The 13,969-nt window shown below is 40.7% G+C and overlaps 1 protein-coding gene across 1 annotated transcript in view; it reads right to left on the bottom strand.

Annotated features, from left to right (window-relative positions):
- Positions 1-13,969, bottom strand: part of LOC129353527 (lamin-A-like) — a 32,156-nt gene that overhangs the window by 7,481 nt on the left and 10,706 nt on the right. The window contains 2 exon segments of the mRNA XM_055022880.1: positions 7-132; positions 499-655. Of these exon segments, the coding sequence (XP_054878855.1) occupies positions 7-132; positions 499-655 (283 nt within the window).

Raw genomic sequence — 13,969 nt, 5'->3', positions numbered from 1 at the left:
ACCAACCTCGGAGTAGATGTTCTTCTGGAACTCCAGCTCCTCCTTCAGGGTCTGCAGGCGGTTCTCTGCATCCACCCGCCGCAGCATCTCATCCTGCAGCTGCTTCTTCGTATCGGCAAAGCTGCCGTCCAGCTGGGACAAGAAAACAGAAAAAAAAGCTAAAAAAACATAAAACAAAAACTGGACAAAAAGGTGCAGGTCCTGGGTTTGGACAGTAGGTGGAGCGCAGCCACAACGCAGAGCTTTGAGCAGAGATTCATTGATAAAACTGACAGGAAGTCATCCCCTCATTCATAATCAGCAATTATGGAAATTATTTTCTGCATACAACGTGCAGGAATAACTCAGAGACAGCAACGGAGCGGCAACGTCGCTCTCCGCTCCAAAAACCACAAATCAGACTGCAGAGCGAGGATTTCTGCTGCTCTGATGCAGGAAGTGACCTTTGCTGACCGCAGAAGCCTCAGGAGTCCTCGGTCGGACTCGGGCCGCGCTCACCTTGGCCAGCTGAGCCTTCAGCTCCTTCAGCTCGGTCTCCAGGTTGCGCTTCTCGCCCAGGGCGGTGGTGTAGGCGGCGTCTTTGGAGTTCAGCATGGCCTCCAGGTCCCGCAGCCGCAGCAGCGCCGCCTCCAGGTCCGACTCCTTCTTGGCGTTCCTGCGGAGCGACGAGACGTGGGCGTTAGTTTGAAGAAGGTTTCTCTCCTTTAATACCATCCAAAAACTTTACACCTTTTTCCTCTGCTGCATCTGAATTCTGACCTTTATTTCCAAACAGCTTAAAAAATAAAACATTTGAAATTATTTGGTCTGTCTCAATAAAACCAATTAAATGATAATTGGATGATCAACTTAAAATAAACTCGATAAAGGAGCCCTTTTATTTGAAGGACAATTTTCCTTCATAATTAATTTAATCAATTTGTTTTGTTTAGATTCAAAATGTCTTCCAGTTCCAGTGTTAAATGTTCAAATGTTTCACTTTTACTTTATATATTGTTCTCAAAGCAACAATAATATTTATCCAAATTTTATCCAAACATGATTTTATTAGATGAGAATAAATAGTTTATACTGGTTTTATGGATTATGCAATGAAAGTCTGCATAGCAAGTTTATTACAATATGTTGTGATAATAAAAATGACTAAGAACAATTTATAGCCCAAAACACAAAACCTGCTCCTGAAAAACATTAACGCGCTTCTTTCAGACACCAGTCAGATAAAGTTTGATTTCTATCATTGAACTGCGAACCGTATCTGCATCTAATCATATTTTCAAATTTATTGGTGCTTTCATTGAACAAACAGTTAAACTGACAATCCTGAGTGTTGGGGTGTGTAAACATCATTAATTGGATTTTAATCAGAATTATTTCTACAGGAAGTTTATCACAATAAAGTTCTACTTCAGGGTTTAGGAATATAACAGCAAATTTATAATAAATAAAAAAGAAAGTGACAAAAGGATGTCGAGTTTTAAACATGTGAAATTGAAACTGGAAACAAACCGTCTCTCAAACGGTTCAGAAATACGATTAGGAATCCTAAATATGAAGTAAAATAACTAAATCAAAACATGTTCAGAACTTTATCATCCAAACTGAAATATGAGGTTAAAGCAAAAATGTATGTTGAATGAAATTAATAAAAAACAGAAATCTACTGAACCGTTAATATTTTAATGATTTCTGAATGTTAAATATTTAGTAAAAGTTAATTTTTTCTGTGGGATGAAAGGAGCCGTTTAACGACTAATCAACATTTACTAATTGATCATTTATTAATCTGCCTTTAGAAGCTAAGACACTCTAATCTGATCAGATGCTGCTTCAGATCTTTAAAGTCAGACTCTACCAGGCAGCCGGACCAACTGGGCCCAGTCCGACCAGCACCAGGTTCTGTTAGAACCCGTCCCGACTCGAAGCGGCTCACGTTCGGTTCAGATCGCCAGCTGAGGGGGAAACAATCAGGAGGTGGAAGGGGAGGAAACGGTTTTCCCATTTGGCCTCATTGTCTCTAATACCAGCCATCTGCTGAGGGAGACGAGGTCCAGACCTCACAGACCGGACCAGAACCAGAACAGACGGGTTAAAACCAAACACTTTACAACAAAAGATGCAAACCTACAGCGTCAGCTATTAAAGGGGAACGTCATGTTGTTTCCAGGCTCATTTTATAGCTTAGCCAAGTGGCTACGCTAACTCCAGTTGTTAGAAAAATGCTGTGTATATAAAATAAAATAAGTTTAACACCTTGAAATTGGACCTCTGTGTCTTTAAGAAACTCCACCTTCAGGAAGTCATCCCAAAACTTTAGCATGGTTTTTACCTGCGTTTAGCTGAGCAGTAGCTCCTATAATGAGCTCAGCAGTTCCACCAGCTGTTTGCTAATTGCTGCTGGCTAGTCTGAAGGAGGCAAAGGGTTGGAGCTTTGTCTCGAAGGCGGGGCTAGATCCACCCAGGCATTTCACACAGCTGAATGGTCGCCATGGAGGTTAGAGGATTTTGTAAACATGCATGAAAGAATGAAAAAAATTCCAGGAATGTTTTTGATGAGAGAAAATTAAAGTCAAGTGGATTTTATGATTCTGCCTCTTTAAAAACTCTTGACGCAACATCTATTGATGGTTTCTGTAAACAGCCAGGATGAGTTTCTTCTGAACTCGTTTCCGTGTGCAGATGTTCATGTTTCTGTTAATTGCAACATGATGAGCAGGTCTGATCTGCAGGAGAAACTCGCAGATCTTTACGATCCAGGTGTGCCGCGCCTTTACGTTCAGACAGGAAACATTCCCTGAATTCCTGCGGTAAACGCTGCTGGACTAAAAACGTTCTGCTGGTTGGATCTCACAGGTGTGATTACTGCAAAACAATACTCGTTAAAAAGCGTAGAATTACACTGCAAAAACTAAATCTTACCAACCGTGTTTGGTCTAGTTTTTAACACCTAACGTATCGTTTTTGATATGATCATTTCTCTAATACATGTTGATCAATTGTAGTTTTATTAAACACATATATACTTTTAAATTAATAAATTAAGTATCATGCAATGTTGATTACGTGATTACAAAATATTTGGTTATGATTTGACAGTAGAGGCTTCATGTATTAATTATGATGCAAACAAAATGTTTTTTCTGCATAAAAGATTAAAAGAAAAATCTGAATTTTCTGATCATTGAAGTTATCAGGATTTATAAGGTTAAAATAATTTTTCAGCAAGACATTGGAGTTTGTTTTAAGTAAATATTTAATGTTGATAAAGTTTTAATTTCAGTGGTAGACTTAATTTATAACATGGGAAAAATGTGTTCAGTGAAAATAATCAATGGAACAAGCAACTTTTCTGGAATTATTGATTGAAATAAGCTCCTATATTTTGCTAAAAATGTATTTGTGAGACGGTACATTTGAAATAAAATTCAGACATTTGCACTATAAACTAGACAGAAAGTCTTGGTGAGATTTTGTGTTTTTGCAGTGCGAGATAGGCCTGCTTCACACCAGGCCTATTGTCAAACATGTTGCTGTCTATGGATGAATTGATTAATCAGACTGAAAAAAATCAATTTAGTAATCAATTAATCATTAACTGCAGAAAATTAAAGAAAAAAGACAATTTGTTGAAAGAACCACAGTCAGAGCAGTAATGAAGCCAAAACAAACATTTAGGATTAGAATAAATAAAAGGACTCGTTAATTGTGTCACTTTCAGATTCATTTAGTTGAAATTGTGTTAAGAAAATCTTTCATTAAGCTCCAACTATCAGCTAATCCATGAAGATAAACAGATTATTTTAACACTGCATTGATGTTAAATTGAGCAGAAAGAAATGAGTTTTTCATACATCAATGTTGGAATTAATTTTTATTTTTAGTTGTGGATGAATCATTTGCTACAGATAAAACTTACTGTATTGTCTAATTTTAAAAAATGAATGATTTATTTCAATGTATTTGTAATCTTGTATAAATGGGATTATGAGGTTAAATGAAAAATCCGTTGTTTCTATTAGCATTCTGACTGAAGGTTTGCATTCTTACATTTTTCTTATTTTTTTTAAGTATGTGAATCACTTTGTTTCATGTTTTTTTTATTTTAAATTTGGATATAAGCGATTAAATTTACTAAAATAACAGCTATGCTGCAATTTAAAGAGACAGCGGTTTTGTTTCTCTGCATTTTCTGACGTTTTCAAAATTTAAGCCTCAAAACCCACAAAGGCATTTTAAGACAAAGACTGAAGCATTAAATCCTCAGCCATTTTTAAACTTATTTGTGTCATAATGTGGGTTTTTGACAGCAATACATTCAGATCACCTGAATTGCATGTAACCATGGACGCATAAACCGGTGAAATGTGATGAAATGTTTATGCAGGATGAGATAAAAATGCAGGTTTTTGCTCCTATAAACAACCAGATCCGTGTTGTGTTGATATAATCCAGTAAATTTCTTCATTTCGGCGTAAATAAGCAGAGTTTCTGCTGGCATGTTGCTCTGCTGAAGCAGTGAAAGCTGTCAGTTTGTGTGGAGAGAATCTGCAGCTTTTCTCAAACAATCTCACAATGATTGCAACCATTGCAACCAGCAGGAGGACAAACCAATATGGTCTCAACCCAACAGATGAGCAAACACATGCAGACCGCGTCACACTTCTTCAGCTCGCACCAATAAAGTGGAAAAAGGCGAATGTTTGTGATACACGGAGACCTCTGTGCTGGAAGGCCAGGCGGAATATTCTGGTTCACAAACAGAAACAAATCTGTTTTCATAAAAGCTGTTTGGGAATGTTCACAGCGCACAGCGAAAAGAAAAGGGGAGTCAAATAAAAAAAGGGCAGACAAAGACAGAGAGGAGGAAGAGGAGGGAGTGATGAAGGGGAGGAGGAGGAGGAAGAGGAGGGAGTGATGAAGGGGAGGAGGAGGAGGAAGAGGGGATGATGAAGGGGAGGAGGAGGAGGAAGAGGAGGGAGTGATGAAGGGGAGGAGGAGGAGGAGGAGGAGGAGGAAGAGGAATGCTCTGGCTCGGCTCCCGGCCTCCAGGATGACTCACAGCTACATCTTTGTCCGTCCCAGTAACAAGAAACAAACTCCGCCTCGCAGACTGGGAGGAAAAAAAAAAAAAAAAAAAAAACCCTGATCACTTCAGCCATGTTGTGCTGTTGCCGTGGTTACCAGGGCCTCAGTCGTCAGCGCTGTAATCATGTTGCTGTGGATGCAGAAATAATATATATGTGCGCACACACACACACACACACACACAACACACACACACACACACACACACACACACACACACACACACACACACTCAGACACACACACACACACACTCAGACACACACACACACACACACACACACACACACACACACACACACACACACACACACACACACACACACACACACACACACACACACACACACACACACACACACTCAGACACACACACACACACACTCAGACACACACACACACACACACACACACACCACACACACACACACACTCAGACACACACACACACACTCAGACCACACACACACACACACCACACACACACTCAGACACACACACACACACACACACACACACACACACACACACTCAGACACACACTCAGACACACACACACACAGACACACACACACACACACTCACACACACAGACACACACACACACACTCACACACACACACACACACACTCAGACACACACACACACTCAGACACACACACACACACACACTCAGACACACACACACACTCAGACACACACACTCAGACACACACACACACACACACACACACACACACACACACACACACACTCAGACACACACACACACACACACACACACACACACACACACACACAAACACACACTCAGACACACACACACTCAGACACACACACACAGACACACACACACACACTCACACACACAGACACACACACACACACATCACACACACACACACACACACTCAGACACACACACACACTCAGACACACACACACACACACACACACTCAGACACACACACACACTCAGACTCAGACACACACACACACACACACACACACACACAACTCACACACTCAGACACACACACACACTCAGACACACACACACACACTCAGACACACTCAGACAAACCACACACACACACAGACACACACACACACACACACACACACACACACACACACACACACACACACACACACACACACACACAAACACACACTCAGACACACACAAACACACACTCAGACACACACACACACTCAGACACACACACACTCAGACACACACACACACACACACACACACACACACACACACACACACACACACACACAGACACACAAACACACACACACACACAGACACACACACACACACACACACAACACACACACACACACACACACACACACACACACACACACACACACCACACACACACACACGCGTCTGAATGAACCCAGCAGATCAGTGCAGAAACAGAAACGTTCATCTGACCTTTGCTCTAATTTAGCAACATTTTAGTTTTTTTTGCTGCTTTGCAAATCAAATCAGCTCAGTGATTCTGCTCCGACCCGACTGCTGGTTCTGGTCTAGTTTGATCCAGTAATGATCCAGTCTGAGGAAAGGCTTCCTACTGTAACCCTGGAATATTTCTAACTTTTAAATTACATCGTTGGTTATTTCTTCCCTTTTGAGAAAAACAACATTTTAAAACCACAGAAATTTTACGTCTTGTATTAAGTTGATTTAAGTAGCAACAACAACCACAACAAAACGTTTCCTTTCAGTGAAACTGTAGCTCTACTGCAGTGAATGCTAGCAGCTAATGGCTAGCAATACTAGCTATTAGCTATTGCTAGCTAATGGCTAGCATTACTAGCCATTAGCTGGCTAGCGCCCGTCCAGAGGGCGATGAAGGGCTTTATAAAGCCTCTGGTTGCTTTACATGAGCATTCGAATGGCACCACAGTTCACTTCAGTCGAACCGAAGTTTGTAGGAGGACCAGAGTTCGCTTTTTGGGTTCGCATTCACACTTCCCAACCGAACCGGACTTTATTGAGAAACGGACTGGAGTCTGACTCCAGCTGGTGTTAATAAACCCTTTATGACCACAGAGGCTTCAGCTGTTAACCAAAGAAAACTTTGCTTCTGCAAACTGAGTTATAAAAAGAAAAATGTTTAAAAAAAAAAAAAAAAAAAAAAGGACACAAAACAAACAAAGAAAAAAACAGCTTCAATAAAACAGAACCAGCTGCAGTTCTGCTCAACTTGTTTCAACATCAGAACCCCAAAGCCACATTATGGGTTTGGGTTTGTGCAGCTCTGCAGGCAGAAATCCTCCCGCATTCGTCCCTGCGGCCATTGAAACCTCATCCTGGTGAGGGAGGGAGTTTCCCCGTGACTCACTGCTCCAGCACTGGGCGGAAAGCGGACCGGGTCTCCCCGACGTTCCCCAATGTCTGCAGCTCTGTGAGGAAGAGGGAGGCTGAGGAAGAACGGGGCTTCTGCAAACAAACGCAGAACCAGGAAATGAACCGTCCTGAAGGCCAACAGCTGAGAGGCGTCCAGAAATGTGCCTGCTCTAATTTTATCATGAAATATGAAGTCGTAAAAAGCTGAAAACCTGTTTCTTTTAAATGTGGCCTTGTAAAAATCCACAAGTTTTCAAGAGCAGAACAATAAAACGAGGAATGCTGCTAAATAAAAAAAACTTATAAATCATGAACAAGCCATCCAAAAACAAATATCCAAGAAAAAAAGAAAAATATATTGAACTAAAATGCAGAATCTGTTTCTAATTACTTTGCACTAATTTCTAGAGTTTGCATTTGACCTCTGACTTTATGAAACATCCAGAGAGCCAACCTTTTATTTAACGTTATCCAAACTGTAATTTTTTAGAAAGCAGTAAATTAGCATTAAGATATTATGATTCACTAATGCTGCTTCAGTCTTATTTATGGGTTGCAGTCGACGTGTTTTCAGACCCATGTTTTGTGGGTCCCACTCCTCCCTGCCTGCCGATTGGCTGGATCCCTCAGCCAATCAGAAGTTGCCGTGGTTTACAGTAAAGCTGCTGGAACGAAGGGGGATTTTCCCTGGACTTTTGATTAGTTTTTGGCTCCTATGTGAACATTTAACAACTTTTTCCACTTATTGTGTTTAATTGTGGGAAAGAAAGTTTTTCTGTATTTTTAAGTTGGTTTTGCTTTACTAGTGCTTAAACATCTGTTGTAATCCAGTGATGATGTAAAAAAATGAGAACATAAAAAGTCATTTGAAAGGATTTTCTCTCCTATTCCGTAAAAACAAACATGAAAACAAAAAGGAAAAGATTTTTAAAGCAACTTGTAATTCAAATATAATCTTCAGTGAGTTTTCACCTGGATGGAAAGTAACTAGTTACATTTACTGCAAGAACTATTAATATGTACTGAAGATTTGTAAATTATTTGGAGGAAAGCATGTTACTCAGTTAAATGTTAAACTGCAAGCATAAAGGAATAAAACATTTACAAATAAAAATGAAACTGGAAGTTTATGTAAAATGATATAAAATGCCTTCCAAATATTCATGATGTCATTTTCTAGCATGTTTTATTTTTGGTAATAAAAACTGCTCATTAATTCAAATGAAAAGTTTAACGTTGTCAAGGCAACTTCAAGTTTTCACCTGTGTGTAAAATGTGCAGCTAATATTAGCTCCACATTTTGCATGAATGTATTTATAAATGTTGCATTCAGGATAAGAGATTATAAAGTTTAATTTGTAAATTTGCTGTAAAAAGTCTATTGGCTCTTTCTGGTGTTGAGCAGATTCATGCCATTAGTGGCGACTCCTACTGTTTGGAAACAGAACTGCAACTCTCAGAACAGAAGCAACATTTAAAGTTGCTCCTCAGTCCAGTTTGGTTTTTTCAACCTGATCAGATCGATTTGTTATTCCTGAAGAAACGTCTCATGAGAACAGAAGCATGTGGGTTGAAGGATTTTTAGCAATAATTATTCTCACTTTCCAAACATCATTGAATTTAAATCACCCCTTAAATTTATTGAATATTAGCAACTTAACCAGATGAATTGTCTGAACCGCTCGGGTTTTGCTGCTCCTGTATGTTTAAACGGATCGACAGAAGCAGAGATTAGCAGCAGCAAAATTAAACTGGTTTCTGTGACGCAAGGCCATAAAATCACGTTCTCTTGAACCGTTGGTGTCCTGACTGTTGGGCTGGCGTGAGGACATCCAGCCCGGCTGAATCATTCAGTCTGAACAGAACCGGATTCGTTCCTCGCCCAGAGATCCCCGCTCTAAAACAAATGCTGCAGGCTGGCAGCTGGCCGCTTTCTGTCTCCTCTGAGACAAAGAGCACAAAGACAGGGATTGTGTGGGATTGGGGTAAATGGTTGTAGTCAGAGGCCACCCGTTCGGCGCCACACATTGGAGAACGCGGCTCTGTGTTGGCAGGCGGACCGGGACAGATGCTGACCGGGTCCGATTCGTTGGAGAGGCCGGAGCGCGTGTGACTGAAACAAACTGCAACTGAAGGAACGACTCGTCCTTGATCTGGAATGGTCCACACCCAGAGTAAGGCCTGACTGTTCACATAAAACGAGCATGAATCGGTTCCTTCTCCTCCCTGCAGGATCCTCTGACTCACTCTGACTCAGACAGTCATTGATTTTCAGAAATTCTTCGCAGAAAAGTCAGACTGAAAGCATCCAGATAAGGAATGCAAAGATACGAACCTGTTAATGACCATTAACGTTTGCTGCAGAGACTTTAGTTAAAGACTTGAACTTCAACAATTAAGAAGCCAAACGTGTTCTGTTGACATTTTATCTGACAGTAGTAAAGAGGCTAAATGAAATGAAAAGTACAAACCGAAACACGACAAACGTGTTTCGGTTTGTACTTTTCCATTTCATTTCTAGTTTGTTACATGAGGGGTGCTCAAAGTGTGGCCCCAGGGCCATTTATGGCCCTTGAAACGATTCTAATCAGCATCATGACTGCAAGTCAAAAACAGTAAAACATTTGGCAAAACAGAAGATCTAAAAAAAACAAAAAAACATGTCAGATCTTATAGATTTCATAAAAACTATCAAAAAGGTAACACTGAAAAAAGAAAAATCATGTTAAAATACATGTCCACAGAAAGTATTTTCTGTGTTTAATGCATTCTGTGGACAGCAAATAGATTAAATTACAGCTTTGGCCAAAAATGAGTAAAAAAAAAAAAAAAGAAGAAGAAAAGAAGTTGGACCTCACAGTGATGCGTAAATCCAAACCCACTGGGCTCTGCAGCTGTGCACTATGCTGTAAATACTTTTCGGAGGTAATATTTGTCTTTCATTTTTAATGTTCTGCTCAAACCTGAAAAACTTCTGCGGTGAAGGAAAGGTAGTGAAAGATTTTTAATAACTAGTTCAGCTGCATCGTTTGGAAACTTTCGGTTTAAGTTAGCAGGAAAATCTCAGACTGAAAACGCGCCTGCTGGATCTGAAAAAACTCATTTTAAATCCCAAAACCTGATTCAGGCTCCACACATTGTTGTTTTCAGGCTCCAAACAAAGCAGCTAATTAAGTTGCAGTTTTTCCACGAGCACAGTAAAATTAAAAGCAGAGACGAGCGCATGATAATAAATCCCATGTGGTGCTTATGAAACTTCAGATTTCACGATGTTTGGCTGCAGCTGCTCTGTAAATGTGGAAATGGGAGAATCTGATGGGGTTGAGAGAAGGCGGGTGGCTGGGCGTTCACACGCAAACGCCGCAGCGCATTGGCATTTCACGCCAACACGCGGGAGACCCGGGAGGCAGCGGAGAGCCCGGCGCTGACGAGTCGGGCCCGCAGATCAACAGGATGCAGCAGTAAAACTCCAGGATCATTCGCACGGCGTCAGGTGAGCCCAGAGAAACGCCGCTGTTGCTTCAACTTTGATATGCTTCCTGTAATTGTCTTCGCTGCGCCGGCCGCGCCCGCATGGTGGCAAAGAGAAGCCACCATGGGGCTTTTTTCCACATAATCTGCCAGCAACAGTTTCGCCTTTAAAAAAATTCAGAGAAAGAATGAACGAACCACTGGATGACCAAAACAACTGGAAAACATTTCTGTCATGCCAAATGGGAGCCAACAAAAAGCCTGAAACGCTGGATTATTAAAGCAGCAGTGTTATGAAACATAAAATTAAAAATGCCTGGGTGGCCCTAGCCCCGCCCTAGCTGAGGAGGACGAAACTCCTCCTCAGCTCCTGCAGACTAGCCAGCAGCAATTAGCAAACACCTGCTGAAGCTGTTGGGCTCCTTACAGGAGCTTCTTCTGGTGAAAACGTTGCTAAGGGGTTAATAGAGGAGCCATGTTGGGATGACTTCCTGAAGGTGCAGATTCTTAAAGAGACAGAGGCCCAATTTGAAGGCATCAGCTTTGACGATAATTGCAGAATCATTATGATAAATATTGCTTTTGAGATTTTCTTCGAGTAATGCTTTAATCCAAGTTTACCCTTTGATTTTACAAAGAACTCGGCATTGGAACTGGGAGATTTTAAATAATCCAAACAACAAAAAACAAACATTATGTCTCAGAACGACATTGCCCTTTAAAAAACTGAATGAAAATTGAGGTCATTTTTATTTATTACGTGATTCATTGATTGCTTTTTGCGACAGGCCAACATTTCTAACCTGTCAAAGGACTGCAGATACAAATTGGCTGAAAAGCTACAATCACATGACATTAATGTTTGAGCTGATCATTGTCCCTTTCTAAATTATTATAATTACAGCATTTTTATTACAACTGAAGCCAACATGTTTACTTTACAGTTATATAAAATTGCTGTCGGAAATCGAAACACCAGCCCTTTAAAGGAGCCACATTAAACCGGTCAAATTTGGATCTGGATCCCAGTTTTCTGTCGTCTCATTACACGCAAACAAAAAGAAAAAGATAATGCTGAACATATGAGGCTGAGAGCTGGAGGAACACCCGGTTTGGATTAGCAGAACCGGTCCTGAGCTTCAGCAGAGCTGGAAATCGAATCGGGTTGGAAACCGAGTGAAAGATGGAGGCGGTGAGGGAGAAAAGCCCGGCCATCTTAAAGCCATTAATTTGCTTCAGGGTGACTCATCGAGAGCTTGGCGAGCTGCAAAATGGAAACTCCACAAACACACACCAGCAGTCCAGCCAGAACCTCCGATCGGCACCAGGTTCTGCTCCGCTGTGGCCCGGCTCTGTCATGACTAGCTCCCCAACGGGGGCCAACATGGCCGCCCTCCATCCTGATGTTTACGGGCTGCCAGATTTGGCTCCTGTTAGAGGCTGGAGGCGCAAAGAGCTTTCAGAGGCTCCCAGTCTGAGTTGGAGCCTCTGAGTATCCATGAAGAATCACAATTAATCGATCGATTACCAACTAATTCAGGAATTAACCGAAAGATACAGCCTGAAAAAAAAAAAACTTTTCTTAAACACCGTCCTCAGACAAACCTAACAAATAACATTCTGCATTTAAGATTTGAAACAATTATTTGAAATAAAACTAAATTGAAAAGCCATGGTTGACTAACGGTCGCTTGCACTGGAGGTCCAAACACCATAAGAGCTACAAGAAATAAAAAGCAACTTTTCCTCTTACCAGCACAAAAAGTTCACTTCAGTGTGACTTTAGGTCATTCTAAAGTGAAAAACGCTAAATAAATACCATTAACTGAAAACTGCCTTTTCTACCAGTTTAAAACAAATGGAAAGACAACCAGCTGTCGGCATGGCAACCACAGGTTCATTTCTCATAAAACAAACCAAAACTTTTAACTTTACTTTCATTAATCCTGCACACATTCGTAACAACGTACCTCACAGCTTCTGCCATGACTTTACCAGTAGATTGAACACTTCCTTATTTCACCATCTTTGTTTTCTACCGCTGATTTCACTTCCTCTAATGGCAACACTACCAAAATAAGAGCCCAGATTTCAAAACAAACAATTTTAAATTTGACAGTTAAATAAGCAATAATAACTGAAATGCATTTACAAGCAGCTTTTGGTGTCCATTTATGAATCATTTAATAAAAGGTCAGCTCTGCACTGTTGATGGCAAAACGGGCAGAAAGTTGAGCTTTTATTGATGTTTGAAGAATTATTAAGCTGCAGATTCATCCTCTGCTACAAATGATCAAATGTTCACTGAAAGGCTGTCATTGCTGCATTTTTGGCCATAAATGTTTATTTTCTTGTTTTAAAAAAGGAATTTTCAACTTTTAACATTTCTAATTTTGCATAAAAAGGCTTCAGTGGATAAATGAAAAATCTGTGGGATGTGGCAATTCTTTTCAAACTTGAATAAATCGTCTTCATCACCAATGGTTAGTCGGGATCTTGTGCCATCTAGAGGCAAAACTGCAGAATGCAACAAGAATGCAACCAGCATTATGATGGTTGGTCAGGAAATATCCTGGGATTCCCTGATAGGAGCTTCACCGTCTGACTGGGATGAGGAATCCGGAAAAAAAATGATTCAAAGACAGAAGTTTCAACACAGCGATCAAATTCTTTTGATATTTATTTAACATTACTGTTTTGTACTTCATGAAGAAAAGGCTGCTTGCTCAGACCTGAAGTTCTCCATCTCAGGAAACGTTGAGTAATCTGGACCGCTACGGGCTCAGTTCATGCTCCAACACACAAATCAAAAGACTGATTTAGCTCTCGGGCATATCAGCAGGTTTCACCAAACTGATCATTTACTGCTCCTGCAGCTGCGTTTCCAAATAACTGCATAGCTAGAAACACAAAAATATGTTTCAAAAATGGGTGTACATCACACAGAAACACTTTTTGCAAACCACGAGTAACGTGATCAAAACCAGGAAGTTACTACTGGCAGAAACTAGACAACAGGAAGTAGTTGGACGATGATGGCT

This window comes from Poeciliopsis prolifica, unplaced genomic scaffold (assembly GCF_027474105.1).
Source record: "Poeciliopsis prolifica strain line A6 unplaced genomic scaffold, Auburn_PproV2 SCAFFOLD092, whole genome shotgun sequence".
Lineage (NCBI taxonomy): Eukaryota > Metazoa > Chordata > Actinopteri > Cyprinodontiformes > Poeciliidae > Poeciliopsis > Poeciliopsis prolifica.
The sequence above is the reverse complement of the archived record's forward strand: the minus strand, read 5'-3'. Positions and strand labels throughout refer to the sequence as shown.